General features: G+C 43.5%; 1 protein-coding gene across 12 annotated transcripts in view; it reads right to left on the reverse strand.

Annotated features, from left to right (window-relative positions):
• Positions 1-282: 282 nt before the first annotated feature.
• SBNO1 (strawberry notch homolog 1) overlaps positions 283-19,597 on the reverse strand; it is a 76,843-nt gene continuing 57,528 nt past the window's right edge. For all 12 annotated transcript variants that reach the window (XM_074008309.1, XM_065524998.2, XM_065524997.2 and 9 more), the window contains 8 exons: positions 16,588-16,662; positions 15,545-15,691; positions 15,326-15,420; positions 15,140-15,232; positions 10,216-10,353; positions 8,461-8,537; positions 3,926-4,119; positions 283-1,846 (listed from right to left, as the gene is read on the reverse strand). In XM_074008309.1, the coding sequence (XP_073864410.1) occupies positions 1,704-1,846; positions 3,926-4,119; positions 8,461-8,537; positions 10,216-10,353; positions 15,140-15,232; positions 15,326-15,420; positions 15,545-15,691; positions 16,588-16,662 (962 nt within the window). In that variant the 3' untranslated portion in view covers positions 283-1,703. The remainder of the gene's footprint in view (positions 1,847-3,925; positions 4,120-8,460; positions 8,538-10,215; positions 10,354-15,139; positions 15,233-15,325; positions 15,421-15,544; positions 15,692-16,587; positions 16,663-19,597) is intronic.

Consider the following 19,597-nt stretch of genomic DNA (forward strand, 5'->3'; position numbering starts at 1 on the left):
ACACCCTAAGCTTTCAGCCAGGTTTGTCAGTTTTAACACACATCTCACCCAATTCTGCAAGAAGTTTAAAAAGTTAACACAGCAAACAATTCAACTTAAAAAACACTCAGAAGTACTATCATTACACCCCTTCCCTCAACGCCATCTCAAATTTTAGGGATAAGTTTTAAGCCAAACTATAAGGCTACCTGGAATGCTGAGGCAACACACAAGTTCTGCTGAGTCCCCGTCACAGACTACTTCTGAAGGTCACCAGTGAGGGCCTAAACAAGAGTCCACTTCTTGTTAGTATAATAACTTTTTATTTGACATCTACAAGATTTTGGCATCTTGCAGCTTTTTACCAGGTTTATACAATCTCGATTTTTCAATAGTGCAACCTGTGTAAGCAAAAAAAAAAAAAAAAAAAAAAAAGAAAAGAAAAAAAAGAAAAAAGAAAAAAAAAGAAAAAGAAAGAAAGAAAAAGAAAGAAAGAAAAGGAAATAAAAAGACCAACTGTCCCCTCACTTGTTCTTATAAACATCTATTATAGGTGAAACAAAACTTACCCATATTATATAGATAAGTGTCTATTCACATTTGTACATTACCATTTTTAACAGCTTGAGATAAACTCTACAATGTCTTACAACACATTAAACAATATTCAAGTTACTGAGTAACAACAATAACAGTAACAAAAAAACATACAGCAGAAGCCTCAAGTGTTTCCTCATTGTCTACAACTCAAGTATGGTTTCCTTTTTATGAGTGAAAAAGCAAATTAAGATAACAAAGTAAAAAACGATTGTTTGCAAGATGAAAGCCAATTTGTACTTCTTTCTAAAACTACCTTTAAGTTGAAAATGTAAATTTAAGAGGCTTACAGCCATTTCTGCAGCACACATTAGGAATACTATTAATACATTAAAATTAACTTTTAATTTTAAGAGTTTTATCACAGAAAAATGTATGTACTCATTACCTTGACCAGAAACCTAGGGCAGGGAGAAGGGGCAGGAGGGGTCTGCAGGATTTGAAGCAATACCCAGGTATAAACACTATAAAAATGCAATAACCAATGCTGTACATCAAACAAATGTTTCTCTCTGTTACTCGACTTCTGTGTTAATCTTGTTTACGCATGCTTTCAAAGACATGCACTGTCAGAACAAAAATTAGAAAATAACCTGAATGCATGATATGCAACCTTTCATTTCATGCTTTAATAAACCTATTAAGCTGGAAAAAGAAACCAATATATATTTTCTATATTTATAGACTCAAAACACATGCATCCGGGGATACCTCCCACAGCAATGGCATGGATGTACTGCGTTAACCCTGAGCACTGTATAAACATAAAGTAAAGCCAGTTTGGGAAGTTCCAAGCATTTTAAACCAACTGTGGTCTGTAGCCTTTAACACACTCACAAACAGACTGACACACACGCACGCACACATCCCGCTCTGCTCACCCAAAGTAAAAGCAGATGGGAAGTACCAGGGGAGAAGCAAAAGGAAAGACATATGTACCACCATCAGCACTGCTGATTTTCAGTTTTGCTATCTATTCCAGGTTTGTCCTTACTTCCAAAAAAACTAACTAGAGAGAGCACAACTGAAAAAAATATATAATTCTTTGGAAACTGTCCCTGATTTTTATGCAAATGATATGCTTCAACAGCATTTCAGATCCATCCATGTTGAAACCTGTCTGTTCTTTATGCGTTGCTCAAGTTGGTGATGCTCTGAGGGTGATGCTGTTGCCATAGCTGTTTCTGTTGGACCGCAAGCTGTTGAGACTGGTCTGAAGTTGATAGGAGATTTACAAGAGGAGACACACAATTTGCCGGAATGATCAAACCTGTAATTTGTAACAAGAATTTAAAAGTTGTGTCCAGAAGAAACCACGCTGTATAGCTTCACAGCAGATTCCAAATGAGGCATAATATTAAGCGTAATGAACAAGAAGTTCACACAAAAATTAAACGACTACCTAATAAATGAAATGACCATTGAGATGTAGTCTGATTCTTCAACCGCATTTCCCACAAATACCCAAGCATATGCATGTGTTTACTGTAATGCCATCTTGTTGGAGGAATAGGAGGTCAAGAATATCTATTATTCTCAGGAGGCTGAGGCAGGAGAATGGCGTGAACCCGGGAGGCGGAGGTTGCAGTGAGCCGAGATCGTGCCACTGCACTCCGGCCTGGGCAACACAGCGAGACTCCGTCTCAAAAAAAAAAAACCCCACAAAATCTACAAAATCTATTATTCTCTTTTTAATAGGAGGTCAAGAATATCTATTATTCTATGTATTATCTTTTTAAGCTCCACAAACATGCAAATGTCACTTCTGTCATGTACTAATGCACCAAAAAGACTACAGAAAAAAAGCTGTAAATTCAAATGCTAACTGAAATAGGTAAACTTTGAAGAGTAGATACTAGCAAACTGGAAAGGATACTCACTGGGTGCTGGTTAAGGGAACTTAAAAGTCCTGCATGTGGGATTGAAGGCTCAATGTTCCCGATAAATTGCATGCATATATATGTATTTTTGAGACAGTCTCGCTCTGTCTCCAGGCTGGAGTGCAGTGGCACAATCTTGGCTCATTGCAACCTCCACCTCCCCAATCAAGTGATTCTCCTGCCTCAGTCTCCCAAGTAGCTGGGACTACAGGTGCGTGCCACCATGCCTGGCTAATTTTTGTATTTTTAGTAGAGACAAGGTTTCAACATGTTGGCCAGGATGGTCTTGATCTCTTTGACTTCGTGATCCACCTGCCTCGGCCTCCTGAAGTGCTGGGATTATAGGCATAAACCACCATGCCCAGCCCTAATTTTTTTTTTTAATAGAGACAAGGTCTCACTGTGTTGCCTAGGCTGGTCTCAAATTCCTGGGCTAAAGCAATCCTCCTGCTTCAGGCTCCCAAAGTGCTGGGATTACAAGTGTGAACCACCATGTCCAGCTGATGGGCTGCTTTTGGAACTGGAAATCTAGACTTTTAAATCAAACCTCTTTTTTAAATGTTGGCAATTAATTCAAATGAGGCCAGGCGCAGTGGCTCGCGCCTATAATCCCAGCACTTTGGGAAGCCAAGGTGGGCGGATCACTTGAGGTCAGGAGTTCGAGACTAGCTTGGCCAACATGGTGAAAAACCACCTCTACTAAAAAAATACAAAAATTAGCCGGGTGTGGTGGTGCATGCCTATAATCCCAGCTACTCAGGAGGTGGAGGATACGGTGAGCCAGGAGCACGCCACTGCACTCCAGCCTGGGCAACACAGTAAGACTCAGTCTCAAAAAAAAAAAAATTAATTCAAATGAAAACCTACAAAAATCCCAAAACACTCAAGTGTCCAAAAAAAAAAAAAAAAAAAAAATCCATGGACTGATTTTGGCCCATGAACTGCCGATATGCAACTCGTGGTAGAAGAAGGCTGCTGTAAGTGAAACCAAGATAAGCAAACAGAGTTCAATTGCTGGCCTGCTTCCTGGATACCTGTAGTTGAGCACACAGTGGGAACAGCTGGCCTAGTCTGCCCTTGCTCCCTGCAGGACACCAAGCCATCCTCTGTGCACAGTGGCTTTTGAGTTCCAGAGTCTTAAGCTAGCTCAATGGAGAACTCCTGGGGAGGAGACTGAACTGTCTTCACACCAGGGAGCCTGCACAGCCACCAAGAGTAGAGAAGGAGAGCAGGAGCGGCTGAGAGCAGCATCAAAGAGATGACCATATCATAACTTTAACCAGAACCAACAATGTCTGTTTGAAGGCTTAACTTCTGTTCGACCTTGTAAGAAATATAAAACGGGTCCCATACCCACTACTGGAGGAGATGTTAAATGCGTGCAGAACAGAGCTAAGATATTAGCAATGAGAAAAAAGTCAGATCTGATTTTTTCCTGCAACTCAAACCAAAACAAAAATTAGACTCACCTACAATCCGTTGCCCATCTTCCGTTCTTAGCCGCACAATCTGCATCTTCACGTTTGTGCCACTGACAGATGCTAGAACACCCTCAACTTTTGTCCAGACACTCAGCACTGAACCACATAATACATAGTATGTACGGCAACGAAGACCTATTTCACAAACTAACCCCAAGCTTGCTTTTTTGCAATTGCCGCGCCTAAGAAAAGTGGGAAAGAAATACACATATGTGAGTGTCTATATATGCACACAGACACACGTTTCTGAAAGGTTTACAAGGTCAACTCAAATTTCTTTTCTTTTTGTTTTTTTGAGACGGAGTTTCACTCTTGTTGCCCACACTGGAGTGCAGTGGCACGATCTTGGCTCATTGCAACCTCCGCCTCCCAGGTTCAAGTGATTCTCCTGCCTCAGCCTCCCAAGTAGTTGGGAATTTCTTTTTTTCTTGTATTTTTAGTAGAGACGGGGTTTTGCCATGTTGGGCCGGCTGGTCTCAAACTCCTGACCTCTGGTGATCCGCCCTTGGCTTCCCAAAGGGTTGGGATGGCGTGAGCCACCGCTCCTGGCCGCAAGTTTCAAATAAACAATGTTTTAGCAGTATTTGCCTTTACTATTTCTTAGATTATAATTCTGTTGGCCTACTGGGTTATCATTTCCAATTTAAGGTATCAGTGCTGATTTTTTTGTTTGTTTGTTTGTTTTGAGGTGGAGTTTCACTCTGTCGCCCAGGCTGGAGTGCAGTGGCCGGATCTCAGCTCACTGCAAGCTCCGCCTCCCGGGTTTACGCCATTCTCCTGCCTCAGCCTCCCGAGTAGCTAGGACTACAGGCGCCCGCCACCTCGCCTGGCTAGTTTTTTGTATTTTTGTAGTAGAGACGGGGTTTCACCAGGTTAGCCAGGATGGTCTCGATCTCCTGACCTCGTGATCCACCCGTCTCGGCCTCCCAAAGTGCTGGGATTACAGGCTTGAGCCACTGCGCCCAGCCTCAGGGCTGTTTTTTAAAACCACAATTTTTTCAGGGGCCTGCCTCCCCATAAAAAGGGTTGAATTTATTGTGTTTGCTATCTGTTGAAGCATTTTAGTTATTTTAACATCCATTATTTTACTGTAGTATTGCTAGTTTATAAAATGATCTTGCTAGCCTAGCCGGGCATGATGGCTCATGCCTGTAGTCACAGCTCTTTGGGAGGCTGAGGGAGGAGTATTGTTTGACTTCAGGGGTTTGAGACCAGCCTGTGCAACATGGCCAGGCTCTACCTCTACAAAAAGTTTAACATAATTAGGCATGGTGGCTCATGCCTGTAACCCCAGCACTTTGGGAAGCTGAGGCCTGCAGATAGCTTGAGGCCAGGAGTTTGAGACCAGCCTGGCCAACATGGAGAAACCACATTTCTACTGAAAATACAAAAACTAGCCAGGTGTGGGCTGGGCACTGTGGCTCATGCCTATAATCCCAGCACTTTGGGAGGACAAGGTGGGCGGATCACGAGGTCAGGAGATCAAAACCATCCTGGCTAACATGGTGAAACCTGGTCTCTACTAAGAATATCAAAACATTAGCCAGGCTTGGTGGCAGGCACCTGTAGTCCCAGCTACTCGGGAGGCTGAGGCAGGAGAATGGCGTAAACCCGGGAGGCGGAGCTTGCAGTGAGCTGAGATAGTGCCACTGCTCTCCATGCTGGGCAACAGAGGAGACTCTGTCTCAACAACAACAACAACAAAAAAAAACAACAAAAAAAAGCCGGGTGTGGTGGCACATGCCTGTAATCCCAGCTACTCAGGTGGTGGAGGCACGAGAATCGCTTGAACCTGGGAGGTGGAGGTTGCAGTGAGCCAAGATGGTGCCATTGCACTCAAGCCCTCTGTTTAAAAAAGAAAAAAAGATCCTGAGACATCCTGCCATGAAAAAACAAGCAACACCTGTGAAAATAAAAGAAGGACCGGGGGGAAAGATCCTGCCAGTTATTTCTATATTATGAAACTACTGATACACTGGTTCTAAATCACATTAGTGGGAAGGACTCAGCAATCTAGAGGGGGGACGGAAAGGGGTGGGAGGGGAGGGAGAGGCTACATGTAAGTTTAAGAAGAAATGAGAAAAAGGGAGAAATACCACCAATGTTTTATGGTTAAAATTATTTTCAGAATTCATCAATAAAGATGTCCTTCTGGTTAGTACTAATTCAAGATGAATCTAATACACACAGTGTTAAACGTACATGTATAGGACACTTTTCTTACTGTAACTCAAAGCAAATGTTTGTTGTTTTTTAAGTTAATTTTTTTGTAGAGATGGAGTCTCGCTGTGTTGAGGAAGTTGGTCTCAAACTCCTGGCCTCAAGCAATCCTCTCATCGTGATCTCCCAAAGTGCTAGGAGCCACTGCACTGTCCCCAGAGGAAATGTTTTAGAAAATGTTAGGGGCAGGCGCAGTGGCTTATGCCTGTAATCCCAGCACTTTGGGAGGCCGTGGTGGGCAGATCACAAAGTCAGGAGTTCGAGACCAGCTTGGCCAACATGGTGAAATGAAACCCTGTCTCTACTAAAAATACAAAAATTAGTTGGGCATGGTGGCGGGCGCCTGTAGTCCCAGCTACTCAGGAGGCTGAGGCAGGAGAACTGCTTGAACCTGGGAGGCAGAGGTTGCAGTGAGCCAAGATCGTGCCACTGCACTCCAGCCTGGGAGACAGAGCAAGGACCCCACCTCCAAAAAAAAAAAAAAAAAAAAAAAGTTTGTAGGTTAACTTTTAAAACTTTTTTTTTATTTTGAGATCGAGTCTCGCTGTCACCCAGGCAGGGGTGCAGTGCCACGATCTCAGTTCACCGCAACTTCTGCCTCCCAGGATCAAGCAATTCTCGTGCCTCAGCCTCCCAAGCAGCTGGGATTACAGGCGTCTGCCACCATGCCCTGCTAATTTTTGTATTTTTAGTAGATACGTGGTTTCACCATGTTGGCCGGGCTGGTCTTAAACTCCTGGCCTCATGTGATCCATCTTGACCTCTCCAGGTGCCAGGACTACCGGCAAGCCAATGGCACCTAGCTGGCCTACCTTTTAAAACATTTTATCTTACAGACTTTTTCTAATTTTCAGTGGCACTAATTTACTCTCATAATGAAAACCAGAAGCACTACTCACATCAAAGCCAACTTATGCACCTACAGAAGGAGCCCAAACCATCAAAAAAACAAACAAAAAAAACCCTCAAGCTAAAATTCATTTACACTTTATATTCCTTTTCATGAAGTGGGTCAGATACCGCAAGAGCATTAACTACTTAATGAGGGAGAAAACTATGATTTGCAGATATGAGAGTATACGAGGTCACAAAGTGAACACTGCAAGCTAAGGGGTGAGGGGGCACAGCAAGAAGCACTCCAAGACTCAACAACAAAAGTTTGCGTGTGCTGTGCTGTTAACTTTGGGCATCTCCCTGGTTTCTTAGACATTCCCTAGATCTGGGACACCAGTAAAGCTTTTTTAAAAAAGAAAGGAAGAAAGAAAAGAGCCCAGCTACTCAGGAGGCCGAGATGGGAGGGGTTTGAGGCTGCAGTGAGTTATGACTGGCTGCATTGTTCTCCAGCCTAGGTGATATAATGAGACTGTCCTTTGAAATAACCAACCAAACAAAAAAAACACGGAGAGTGACAGAAGGAGGGCGAAAAAGTGTTTTTTTTTTTTTTTTTGAGACAGAGTTTTGCCCTTGTTGCCCAGGCTATAGTACAATGGCGCAATCTCAGTTCACCGCAACCCCCGTCTCCCGGGTTCAAGCGATTCTCCTGCCTCGGCCTCCTGAGTAGCTGGGATTACAGGCATGTGCCACCACAGCCGGCTAATTTTGTATTTTTTTTTTTTTTTTTAAGTAGAGACGGGGTTTCTCCATGTTGGTCAGGCTGGTCCCGAACACCCAACCTTAGGTGATCCGCCCGCCTCAACCTCCCAAAATGCTGGGATTTTTTTTTTTTTTAAAATGGAGTCTCGCTCTGTCACCCAGGCTAGAGGCAATAGCGCAATTTTGACTCACTGCAACTTCCACCTTCTGGGTTCAAGCAATTCTCCTGCCTCAGCCTCCCAAGTAGCTTGGATTACAGGCGCCCGCCACCACACTGGCTAATTGTTTTGTATTTTTAGTAAAGATGGGGTTTCACCATGTTGGCCAGGATGGTCTTGAACTCCTGACCTCAGGTGATCCGCCCACCTCAGCCTCCCAAAGTGCTGGGATTACAGGCGTGAGCCACCGCGCCCGGCCATGAAAAAGGAAGTTCTAACATGAAGGATGACTGTTAAAGTCACGCTGCCAGAGAGCAGTTTGGCTGGAAATCAGAAAGCATCAGTGAAGAGTAAGGAGGTACATAAACTAAACAGTTTCATAAACAGTACACAATCTACAACCATCCAGTAAATATCCCTGATGGAACACACCACGCCTGACAATACTTAATCTGTTAGTTAATTCATGAGGACATACTGGTAAAGAGTGAAGGTGTATTTAAATCTCAATTAAAATTTGGAAAACATGGTAGGAAACATGAAAATACTAACCAATAAGCATGAGTACAAGTATCTGCAGATGAATTATACTGATCTAACCAGTGCATCAGGGCATCATCTGAGACGACCTGTAAAAACGAGAAAAATTTCACTGAAAACAGTATTGCTTTAAATAAACTGGTTACCTAGTCTCGTCTATAATTCTAAGAGGCAACCAATTTAAAATAATCTCTACACAAAAAGCCTTACCGTTGCCATTAACTGAATCTGAATGCCATTTCAAAAGTTCCGTCATGCTGGTTCCTCTTATACAATACATTTTTCAAATAACTACTTAACTTTGTTTTCAAATCAGAATGGCTACAAATAATAATATAAGGTAATATTAATAAAATAAAACCTAATAGTAAATGTTAGGAAAAATGGTCGCTTACTGTTTTCTATAAATCATTGCAAAATATAAACATAGAGGCATCCTCACAATAAAACTAAGAGGTAGTGAGAAGGCCTTTAAACATTCTAACTTTTGTGATTAGCACGGGAAGCTTCCTTTACTGAAGAGGTAAGCTATTTCAAATAATCATTTTAGGCTGGGCACGGTGGTTCATGCCTATAATCCCAGCACTCTGGGAGACCAAGGCGGGTGATCACTTAAGGCCAGGAGTTCAAGACCAGACTGGCTAACATGGCGAAACTCCGTCTCTACTAAACATACAGAAAAAAAAATTAGCCAGGTGTGTAGCACATGCCTGTAATCCCAGCTACTTGGGAAGCTGAGGCACAAGAATCACTTGAACCCGTGAGGCGAAGGTTACAGTGAGCCAAGATTGCGCTACTACACTCCAGCCTGGGCAACAGAAGGAGGCACCCTAGAAGTTTCTTAAGGCTGCTAACATTAAGACTGTGATATCAGCATTACAAAAGTTGACATTTTTCTTAAACCAGGCTGGGTGCGGTGGCTGACACCTGTTAATTCTAGAACTTTGGGGGGCAGAGGTGAAAGAACTGCTTGAGCCCATGAGACCAGACCAGTCCAGCCTTTGCAACATAGTGAGACCTCATTTAAAAAAAAAAAAAAAAAAAGGAAAATATAATTTCATACCTAGAAAAACTATCTTAAACAATTTCAATATATTATAAAATAAGTTTGTTTTTTTTTTTTTTTTTTTGAGACGGAGTCTTGCTCTGTCACCCTGGCTGGAGTGCAGTGGAACAATCTCGGCTTACTATGGCCTCCATGTCCCAGGTTTAAGCGATTCTCCTGCCTCAGCCTCCTGAGTAGCTGGGACTACAGGCGTGCGCCACCACACCTCATTATCTTTTGTATCTTTAGTAGAGACGAGGTTTTACCATGTTGGCCAGGCTGGTCTCGAAATCCTGACCTCCGGTGATCCAACTGCCTCGGCCTCCCAAAGTGCTAGGATCACAGGCATGAGCTACCGTGCCCAGCCAAAATAAGTATTCTTTTTTTTTTTTGAGATGAAGTTTCACTCTTGTTGCTCAGGCTGGAGTGCAATGGCTCCACCTTGGCTCACTGCAACCTCCGCCTCCTGGGTTCAAGCGATTCTCCTACTTCGGCCTCCCGAGTAGCTGCGATTACAGGTATGCATCACCATCCCGGGCTAATATGTTGCATTTTCAGTAGAGACGGAGTTTCTCCATGTTGGTCAGGCTGGTCTCAAACTCCCAACCTTAAGATGATCTGCCCGCCTCGGCCTCCCAAGTGCTGGGATTACAGGTGTGAGCCACTACGCCTGGCCCAAAATAAGTGTTCTTATATAATATAAAGTACAAATGAGAAAATACCTTCTTATATTTCTTTTTTAGATCAGCATAAATTTCTAATTTGAGCTGTTTCCCAGTATTTGGTCGATAAACTAAGAAAAGTTTCTTTTTAGGATTCACTTCTTTAACTAAGATGGCAGTTTTCTTGTTGTTCCTTATCTGTTTAAAGAAAATGACAAAATATAAAGATTTTACAACACATACTTTAAGACATGTTTTTGTATCATCACGTCAGCATATATAATCACTTGAGACTGTAACACTAAGTAAGTACATAGATAGGTAACTTCAAAAAACACCAAAATTGCTTGTTTAAAAGACTAACACGGCCACACCCAAAGGGCAGTTATTGGACCTTAATTCCGGCTAAAACAAAAGTTAAAGACCAAAGTTATCTTCAGAAAACTATGTGGAATTAGCTTTAATGCACAAATGTCCAATACAGATCATTTTGCTTCTTTTATTTCCTGTACCTGGAATCCCAGTCAAGTAGCCTCAGAGAGATAAGAAAAACCAAGTGTAATAAAATGTTAACAGTAGAATCCAGGTAGTAGGCATTAGGGGTCTTCAGAGAAAGTTCTTTTAGCTCTGCTGTATGTTTTTAAACATCTCTCAGTAAAATGGAAAAATAAATATTACTCTCCTTTCAGGTTAACAATAGAATTCAAGCCTCTCCAAGCTAAGGCCTTGGATAGCCCCAGTGCTCTGCACTTGTCTCTCTGCCAGTACTGCCTTTCCTGATGTCACAGGGTTTTGAAGGGCAAAGTGAGAGATCACCTGATAAAGTGTTCTGTAAACAGCAAAGCTATGGCAGCAGAAAGCAAAAATGTTGAACAAATTGTCCACATATATGGAGGTAAAAATGGAAGAAAGGGAAGCATTAGAGAAATGTTGGAATCCAGGTATGTAACTTTTTTTTTTTTTTTGAGACAGAGACTCGCTCTGTCACCAGTCTAGAGTATAGTGGCACGATCTTGGCTCACTGCAAGCTCCGCCTCCCGGGTTCAAGGCGATTCTCCTGCCTCAGCCTCCCAAGTAGCTGGGACTACAGGTACCCGCCACCATGCCCAGCTAATTTTGTATTTTCAGTAGAGACAGGGTTTTTCCATGTTGGCCAGGCTGGTCTCGAACTCCCGACCTCAGGTGATCTGCCCGCCTCGGTCTCCCAAAGTGTTAGGATTATAGGCATGAGCCACCATGCTTGGCCTACTTTTAACTTTTTAAAGTTGGATTTATGAGAGAAACTTTAAGAGGAAGGAGTTACTCTTAAAACTCCATTTAACTCAAGGAAAAACTGGAAAATTCATTTCTTCCATAATGAAGACTGAACAGCTTCTAAACAATCATTTCTGGAGCAACACGGAGGAAAAAGAAAAGTTACAAAGTAAAACCATTTTCCCAGCCCTCTAACACAATAAATCATTGTTTGTGGGGCTATTAACTTTTTATATTAATTCTTATAATAAAAAACATAATCTTTTACTTTCTTCTTCATGAATATTAAAGACCCTTTGTCTCTTACTTTTTCCAACGAATTGAAACATTGTTTATATAATTACTGTAAAGTCATAAAACAATGGTTAAGGTGAAGATTATATTTACAATTATTTACCAGCTGACAGGAAACATCCAAACCTATACTTACAGGATAGTGTTTAGACACTTAAGAATGGGCTCTGTCTTGACAGTGTCAGGTTAATTATACATCATCACAGAACAGTGGAAAGCGATTCTGACACTGACTTCCTAATGGCAGCACAGGTTACACACACTGAAAACTATGGTGGCCTAATGCAGTGAAGGTTCAAAGGCAAACAAAGACCAGGAATGAGGTCTCTAGGGCCACCACTCCTCATGCCCAGCCACCTGTTGCCACGCAGAGAATGAAGGACAAGTATTACCACATCCTTCAACCTAAGGGAAGCTGGGGATCATGACTTTCATCACAATCTACCAACAGCGATATTCTGGCAATAATTTCAAATTAAAACTAATAACCAAGAGCCAGGTGCAGTGGTGCATGCCTGTAATCCCAGCCATTCAGGTGGTCAAGGTGAGAGGATGGATCAAGCCCAGGAGGAGTTCGAGACTGTCCTGAAAACAATAACCAACACCTTATGTGGACCAATCAAAATGGCACCTATGGGGGAAAGCCAAGTAAAATACGTGAATTCTACCAATGTCAATATCTTGGTTGTGATATCACAATACAGTTTTGAAAAATATTACCACTGGGGGAACTGGTAGAAGTATGCAAGATGTTTATCTGTATCGTTTCTTATAATGACATGCAAATCAACCTACAGTTCAATCAGTATTTCAAAAACCCCAAAACCACCAAGGCACAGTAGCTGACAACTGTAATCCAGCACTTTGGGAGGCCGAGGTGGGAGCATCATTTAAGCCTATGAGTTTGAGACCAGCCTGGACAACACAGTGAGATATCAACTGCATTTAAAAAAAAAAAAAAAACAAACAAAAAACCTAGCCAAGTGTGGTGGAGTGTACCTGTGGTCCCAGCTACTCAGGAAGATGAAGTGAGAGGACTGTCTGAGCCCAGGAGGTTGAAGCTGCAGTGAGCCGTGATCACGCACGCCACTGCATATCAGCCTGGGTGACAGTGGGAGGAGATCCCATTACAAAAAACAAAACCAAACCAGAAAACCCCAACTCAACTAGGAGCCAGATCCTTTGAGAGCTTTTCTCTAGATCAAGGATCAACAGCTTAGGCCTGGCGCTTCTAAACTGAAGTAAGTTTAAGAAGGAATGAAGGGGCCTGGTGCGGTGGCTCACGCCTGTAATCCCGGCACTTTGGGAGGTGGAGGCGGGGGGATCATGAGGTCAGGAGATCAAGGCCATCCTGGCTAACACAGTGAAACCTCGTCTCCACTAAAACTAAAAAACTTAGCTGGGCGTGGTGGCACACGCCTGTAGTCTCAGCTACTCAGGAGGCTGTAGCAGAAGAATCGCTTGAACTTGGGAGGCGGAGGTTGCGGTGAGCCAAGATCGCGCCACTGCACTCCAGCCTGGGTGACAGACTGAAACTCTGTCTCAAAAAACAAAAACAAAACAACCCCAAATATCTTAGAGAACTGGTGAAATAAAAACTATGTTGTCTAAAGTAAGTCAGTATGAAACTCAAGATACTGCTAAGTATCTATACATATATGTATAGTTATGTGTGCACACACACACTCCTTAGTTCTGTCCACAGAGACAAATCATAACGGAAATAATGCAGCTGTTTTACTAACTGAAAAATGAGTCTTCAAGATATAAAGCATTATTAAGACTAAAGCAAGTCTCTGTCTTATGAAAAATGCTTAATTTAAGAAAATGTTGGGCCGGGCACGGTGGCTCAAGCCTGTAATCCCAGCACTTTGGGAGGCCGAGACGGGTGGATCACGAGGTCAGGAGATCGAGACCATCCTGGCTAACACGGTGAAACCCCGTCTCTACTAAAAATACAAAAAAAAAAAAACTAGCCGGGCGCGGTGGCGGGCGCCTGTAGTCCCAGCTACTCGGGAGGCTGAGCCAGGAGAATGGCGTGAACCCGGGAGGCGGAGCTTGCAGTGAGCTGAGATCCGGCCACTGCACTCCAGCCTGGGCGACAGAGCGAGACTCCGTCTCAAAAAAAAAAAAAAAAAAAAAAGAAAATGTTGGCCGGGTGCGCTGGTTCACGCCTGTAATCCCAGCACTTTGGGAGGCTGAGGTGGGCAAATCACGAGGTAAGGAGATTGAGACCATCTTGGCTAAGATGGTGAAACCCCATCTCTACTAAAAATGTAAAAAATAATTAGCCGGGTGTGGTGGTGGGCGCCTATAGTCCCAGCTACTTGGGAGGCTGAGGCAGGAGAATGGCGTGAACCCGGGAGGCGGAGCTTGCAGTGAGCTGAGATTGCGCCACTGGACTCCAGCCTGGGCGACAGAGCAAGACTCCGTCTTTTAAAAAAATAAAAATAAAAAAAATAAAAACAATACTAAAGAAAATGTTAACAATTCAGCCAGGCGTGGTGGCTCACACCCATAATTCCAGCACTTTGGGAGGCCAAGGCAGGCAGATCATCTGAGGCAGGAGATCGAGACCAGCCCAGCCAACATGGCGAAACTTCGCCTCTACTAAAAATACAAAAATTAGGAAGGGTGATGTGGCTCACACCTGTAATCCCAGCACTTTGGAAGGCTGAGGCAGGCAGATCACCTGAGGTCGGGAGTTCGAGATCAGCCTGATCAACATGAAGAAACCCTGTCTCTACTAAAAATACAAAATCAGCCAGGCCTAGTGGCACATGCCTCTAATTTCAGCTACTCGGGAGGCAGAGGATGCAGTGAGCCAAGATCGCACCATTGCACTCCAGCCTGGGCAACAAAGAGCAAAACTCTGTCTCAAAATAAAAAGAAAAAAAGAAAATATAAAATTCTAAACTCGCATCTAATAACATCCTTTAAAATGCATTAAGTAGGCCAGGCGCGGTGGCTCAAGCCTGTAATCCCAGCACTTTGGGAGGCCGAGACGGGCGGATCACGAGGTCAGGAGATCGAGACCATCCTGGCTAACACGGTGAAACCCCGTCTCTACTAAAAAATACAAAAAACTAGCCGGGCGAGGTGGCGGGCGCCTGTAGTCCCAGCTACTCGGGAGGCTGAGGCAGGAGAATGGCGGGAACCCGGGAGGCGGAGCTTGCAGTGAGCTGAGATCCGGCCACTGCACTCCAGCCTGGGCGACAGAGCGAGACTCCACCTCAAAAAAAAAAAAATAAATAAAATAAAATGCATTAAGTAAAAACGTAATACAAATGGACAAACCCACAATTACAACGATAAATTACCAAAACAGAGAAAGCTAAACACAACTGGGAAACAGGTACAAAGTGAAGAGACAATTACAATATTGGCCATTAAAAAGTATTATATATCTGAATAGCATTTAAAGGAAAAGTCGTACTTGCAATGACAAGTAAAAGCCATCGTCTGGTCCTGTCAGCTCAGCCCAAATCTTGGTAGCTTCCTCCCATGACATTCCCCTCTCTACACTAATCTGTAAGAGAAACAACAAAATTTAAACTCATTTCTGTAAACGCATCTCATGGGAAGACGATAATTCCACATGCACAACATTTTCTAAACTTACTGTGTATAATTCCACGTGGCCAGAGGTTGAATACCCTGGAGTCAGAAACTTTTTAACATCACTCTTCCTCACCTTTTCATCTCCAGAACCAAGATCTTGAACAACAGAAAGAAACATATAAATGTAAAAAGAACATTTTTATCAGGTACACACATTTAAAGAATTTCTCCACTCCACATTTTCCCTGGGGGCGTTGGGAAGGATATTTTCCCTACTTACCTAAGATTCCCATATCGTATCTTCCATTTTTTTTGGCATTTTGAACAACTGCAGTAAGTGTGTCCGCAAAATACTGAAATAATGCGTTCTGCTGATGTACCTCCATGCCTAAAATTCTATTTAAGAATTTCCCTATGTTGTTATAATCTGTAAAGACAAAAGATGAATGTTTTCATGCATTCAAATAATTAAAATTTTTTTATTCATCTAGGCTTAGTTCGAGTCCCACTTTCTCTTCTAAAAGTCTTCCTTCTTAACTCTTACACTGTCCTCACAAGGCTGTAATCTGCCCATTTCTCTCTCTAGGAATTAGCACCACTGCAGGATATGCTCAAAAGAGGTTTGTCAAACTGAATTTTTGCATCTTCAGTCTCACTTATGGAAAGCATAAACACAATTCAGTACATAAGAAAGCTCTCCAACACTGAATTCTCAACTGTAGCGGCACAATTAGAATGTCTGGGAGCTTTGGGAAACTACAAATGTCTAGGCTCCACCCCTGACTTCAGTAATTTTTTGTTTTGTTTTGTTTTTTGAGACGGAGTCTTGCTCTGCTGTTGCCCAGGCTGGAGTGCAGTGGTGCAATCTTGGCTCACTGCAACCTCCCCATCCCAGATTCAAGTTGTCCTGCCTCAGCCTCCCGAGTAGCTGGGATTACAGATGTCTGCCACCACGCCTGTCTAATTTTTATATTTTTAGTAGAGATGGGTTTCCACCATCTTAGCCAGGATAGTCTTGGACTCCTGACCTTGTGATCTGCCTGCCTTGGCCTCCCAAAGTAATGGTATTACAGGCATGAGCCATCATGCCCAAACAATTTTTTTTTTTAGACGGAGTCTCGCTCTACTGTTGCCCAGGCTGTACTGCAGTGGTGCAATCTTGGCTCACTGCAACCTCTGCCTCGCGGGTTCAAGCCCCACAGCAGCCAAAACCACCCAGAATGTTTTCAGAACATGAAGCTTCCCCTTTGGCTCAAAAGCATACGTCATAATGGACTTTAATACTATAGCAACAGTTATGTGCTACACAGTTAATAGTAGTACCTTTATCGAGAGTAAGAATTCCCGAGCGATCTTCTACATTTATCAGACCAACTCCTATCAGTCCTTGTCGAACATCTGTAAGAACAGGATCAACTCTGACTCATAAATTACAAGGGATGTCTACAATGTACCACTAAGTGCGAAAAGGATGTTGCAAGTAACATCATGCCATTAAAAAAAAAAACCTTGATATTTATATAAACATGGAGAAAATGTGGAGAGAACTGCCCCTGTTCACACTGTCATCTGTGACCTAAGAAGGTGAGAATGGAAGGAGGGTTAAGGGGACCACATTAACTCTCTTCATTATACATGTTAAGATTCTTTTCTTTTTTTTTGAGTCTCACTCTGTCACGCAGGCTGGAGCGCAGGATGCGATCTCAGCTCACTGCAACCTCTGCCTCACGGGTTCAAGCAATTCTCCTGCCTCAGCCTCCCGAGTAGCTGGGACTACAGGCTACTTTTTGTATTTTTAGTAGAGACAGGGTTTCGCCATGCTGGCCAGGCTGGTCTCAAACTCCTAACCTGGAGATCCACCCAGCTCAGCCTCCCAAAGTGCTGAGATTACAGGTGTGAGCCACTGTACCAGGCTGCAACATTATTGTCATTACTTATAATAAACAAGTTATCTATCTATCTATCTATCCATCTATCTATATATTTTTTGAGACAGGGTCTGACTATGTCGCCCAGGCTGGAGTGCAATGGCATCATCTTGGCTTACTGCAACCTCTGCCTCCCAGGCTCAAGGGATCCTCTCACCTCAGCTTCCTGAGGAGCTGGGACTACAGGCGTGCACCACTGTGCCCGGCTAATTTTTTTGTAATTATTTTAGAGAAGGGGTTTCTCCATGTTGCCCAGGCTTGTCTTGATCTCCTGAGCTTAAATGATCCACCTGCCTTGGCCTCCCAAAGTGCTGAGATTACAGGTGTGAGCCACTGCGCCTAGCCATAACCTATAATTTTAAGAAGTTAGAAATAAATCGGCCGGGCGCGGTGGCTCAAGCCTGTAATCCCAGCACTTTGGGAGGCCGAGATGGGTGGATCACGAGGTCAGGAGATCGAGACCATCCTGGCTAACACGGTGAAACCCCGTCTCTATTAAGAAATACAAAAAAACTAGCCGGGCGAGGTGGCGGGCGCCTGTAGTCCCAGCTACTCGGGAGGCTGAGGCAGGAGAATGGCGTGAACCCGGGAGGCGGAGCTTGCAGTGAGCTGAGATCCGGCCACTGCACTCCAGCCTGGGCGACAGAGCGAGACTCCGTCTCAAAAAAAAAAAAAAAAAAAAAAAAGAAATAAATCAAGGAGTCTTTTTTTTTTCTCCCTGAGACAGGGTCTCTGTCACCCAGGCTGGAATGCAGTGGTGCCATCACAGTTCACTACAGCCTCCACCTCCTAGGCTCAAGCAATCCTCACACTTCAGCCTCCCAAAGTGCTGGGATTACAGGCATGAATCACCGCCCCCAGCCCAGGGAGTTGTTTCTGACACTGCTGATGTCAAAAGGAGTGAAGGTACAGGGTTAAGACTTAACTGCTTTTGTGGAAAGCCGAGAGTACTGATGAACACCCCTAACTGGTATGCCAATATGAACTGTTAACAACACATATCAGTATGTGTTAATATACCAAAAGGACTTTCTAGTGAAAAATGCTAACTCCATCTGAGTGCGTTGGCTCACGTCTATAATCCCAGCACTGTGAGAGGCTGAGGTGGGAGGATCACATGAGGCCAGGATTTCAAGACCAACCTGGTCAACATGGTGAAACCCCATCTCTATTGAAAATAGAAAAATTAGCCAGGTATAGTGGCGGGCACCTGTAATCCCAGCTACTCGGGAGGTTCAGGCAGGAGAATCCTTTGAACCTGATGGCAGAGGTTGTATGAGCCAAGATCATGCCATTGCACTCCAGCCCAGGTGACAGTGCGAGACCTTGTCTCAAAAAAAGAAGAAAAAAAAAAAGACATTTCCAAATACACGAACGAAAAAAGGCTATGCCACATGTATCCATCACCCAGTTTAAACAACTGTGAATTCATGGCCAATTTTGTTTCATTCAAACCTCCCACCCCTACCAATCAATCCTCAAAGATTACTTACCTAGGTACTTTTTCAACTTTAAATTGAATTTTAAAAGTTATTTGGGGCTGGGCACGGTGGCTCAAGCCTGTAATCCCAGCACTTTGGGAGGCTGAGGCGGACAGATCACGAGGTCAGGAGATCAAGACCATCCTGGCCAACATAGTGCAACCCTGTCTCTACTAAAAATACAAAAATTAGCTGGGCATGGTGGCTTGTGCCTGTAATCTTAGCTACCCGGGAGGTTGAGGCAGGAGAATGGCTTGAACCAGGGAGTTGGAGGTTGCAGTGAGCCGAGATCACACCACTGCACTCCAGCCAGGCGACAGAGCGAGACTCGGTCTTTTTTTTTTTTTTTTTTTTTGAGACGGAGTCTCGCTATGTCGCCCAGGGTGGAGTGCAGTGGCCGGATCTCAGCTCACTGCAAGCTCCGCCTCCCGGGTTTTTACGCCATTCTCCTGCCTCAGCCTCCCGAGTAGCCGGGACTACAGGCGCCCACCACCTCGCCCGGCTAGTTTTTTGTATTTTTTAGTAGAGACGGGGTTTCACCGTGTTAGCCAGGATGGTCTCAAACTCCTGACCTCGTGATCCGCCCGTCTCGGCCTCCCAAAGTGCTGGGATTACAGGCTTGAGCCACCGCGCCCGGCCGAGACTCGGTCTTAAAAAAAAAAAAAAGGCTATTTGGCAAAGTGATTTTACTTAATGTACTAAAACGACTTTCCTCTTTTAAATCTATTATTAGACAAACATGCTTTCAATATATCAACAGTAAGAGCACCTTCATTTGAATAAAATTTGCTTTAATAAATCTGTTTAATACAAGATACTTACGTGTCCTAGTAACCATTAATTTCAAAGTTTTATACAATTTATATCCAAAGAAAAAAACTAATATAACAGCAAATGTTACAACAGGTTTGAGTACATCTTTGT

This window comes from Macaca fascicularis, chromosome 11 (assembly GCF_037993035.2).
Source record: "Macaca fascicularis isolate 582-1 chromosome 11, T2T-MFA8v1.1".
Taxonomy (NCBI): domain Eukaryota; kingdom Metazoa; phylum Chordata; class Mammalia; order Primates; family Cercopithecidae; genus Macaca; species Macaca fascicularis.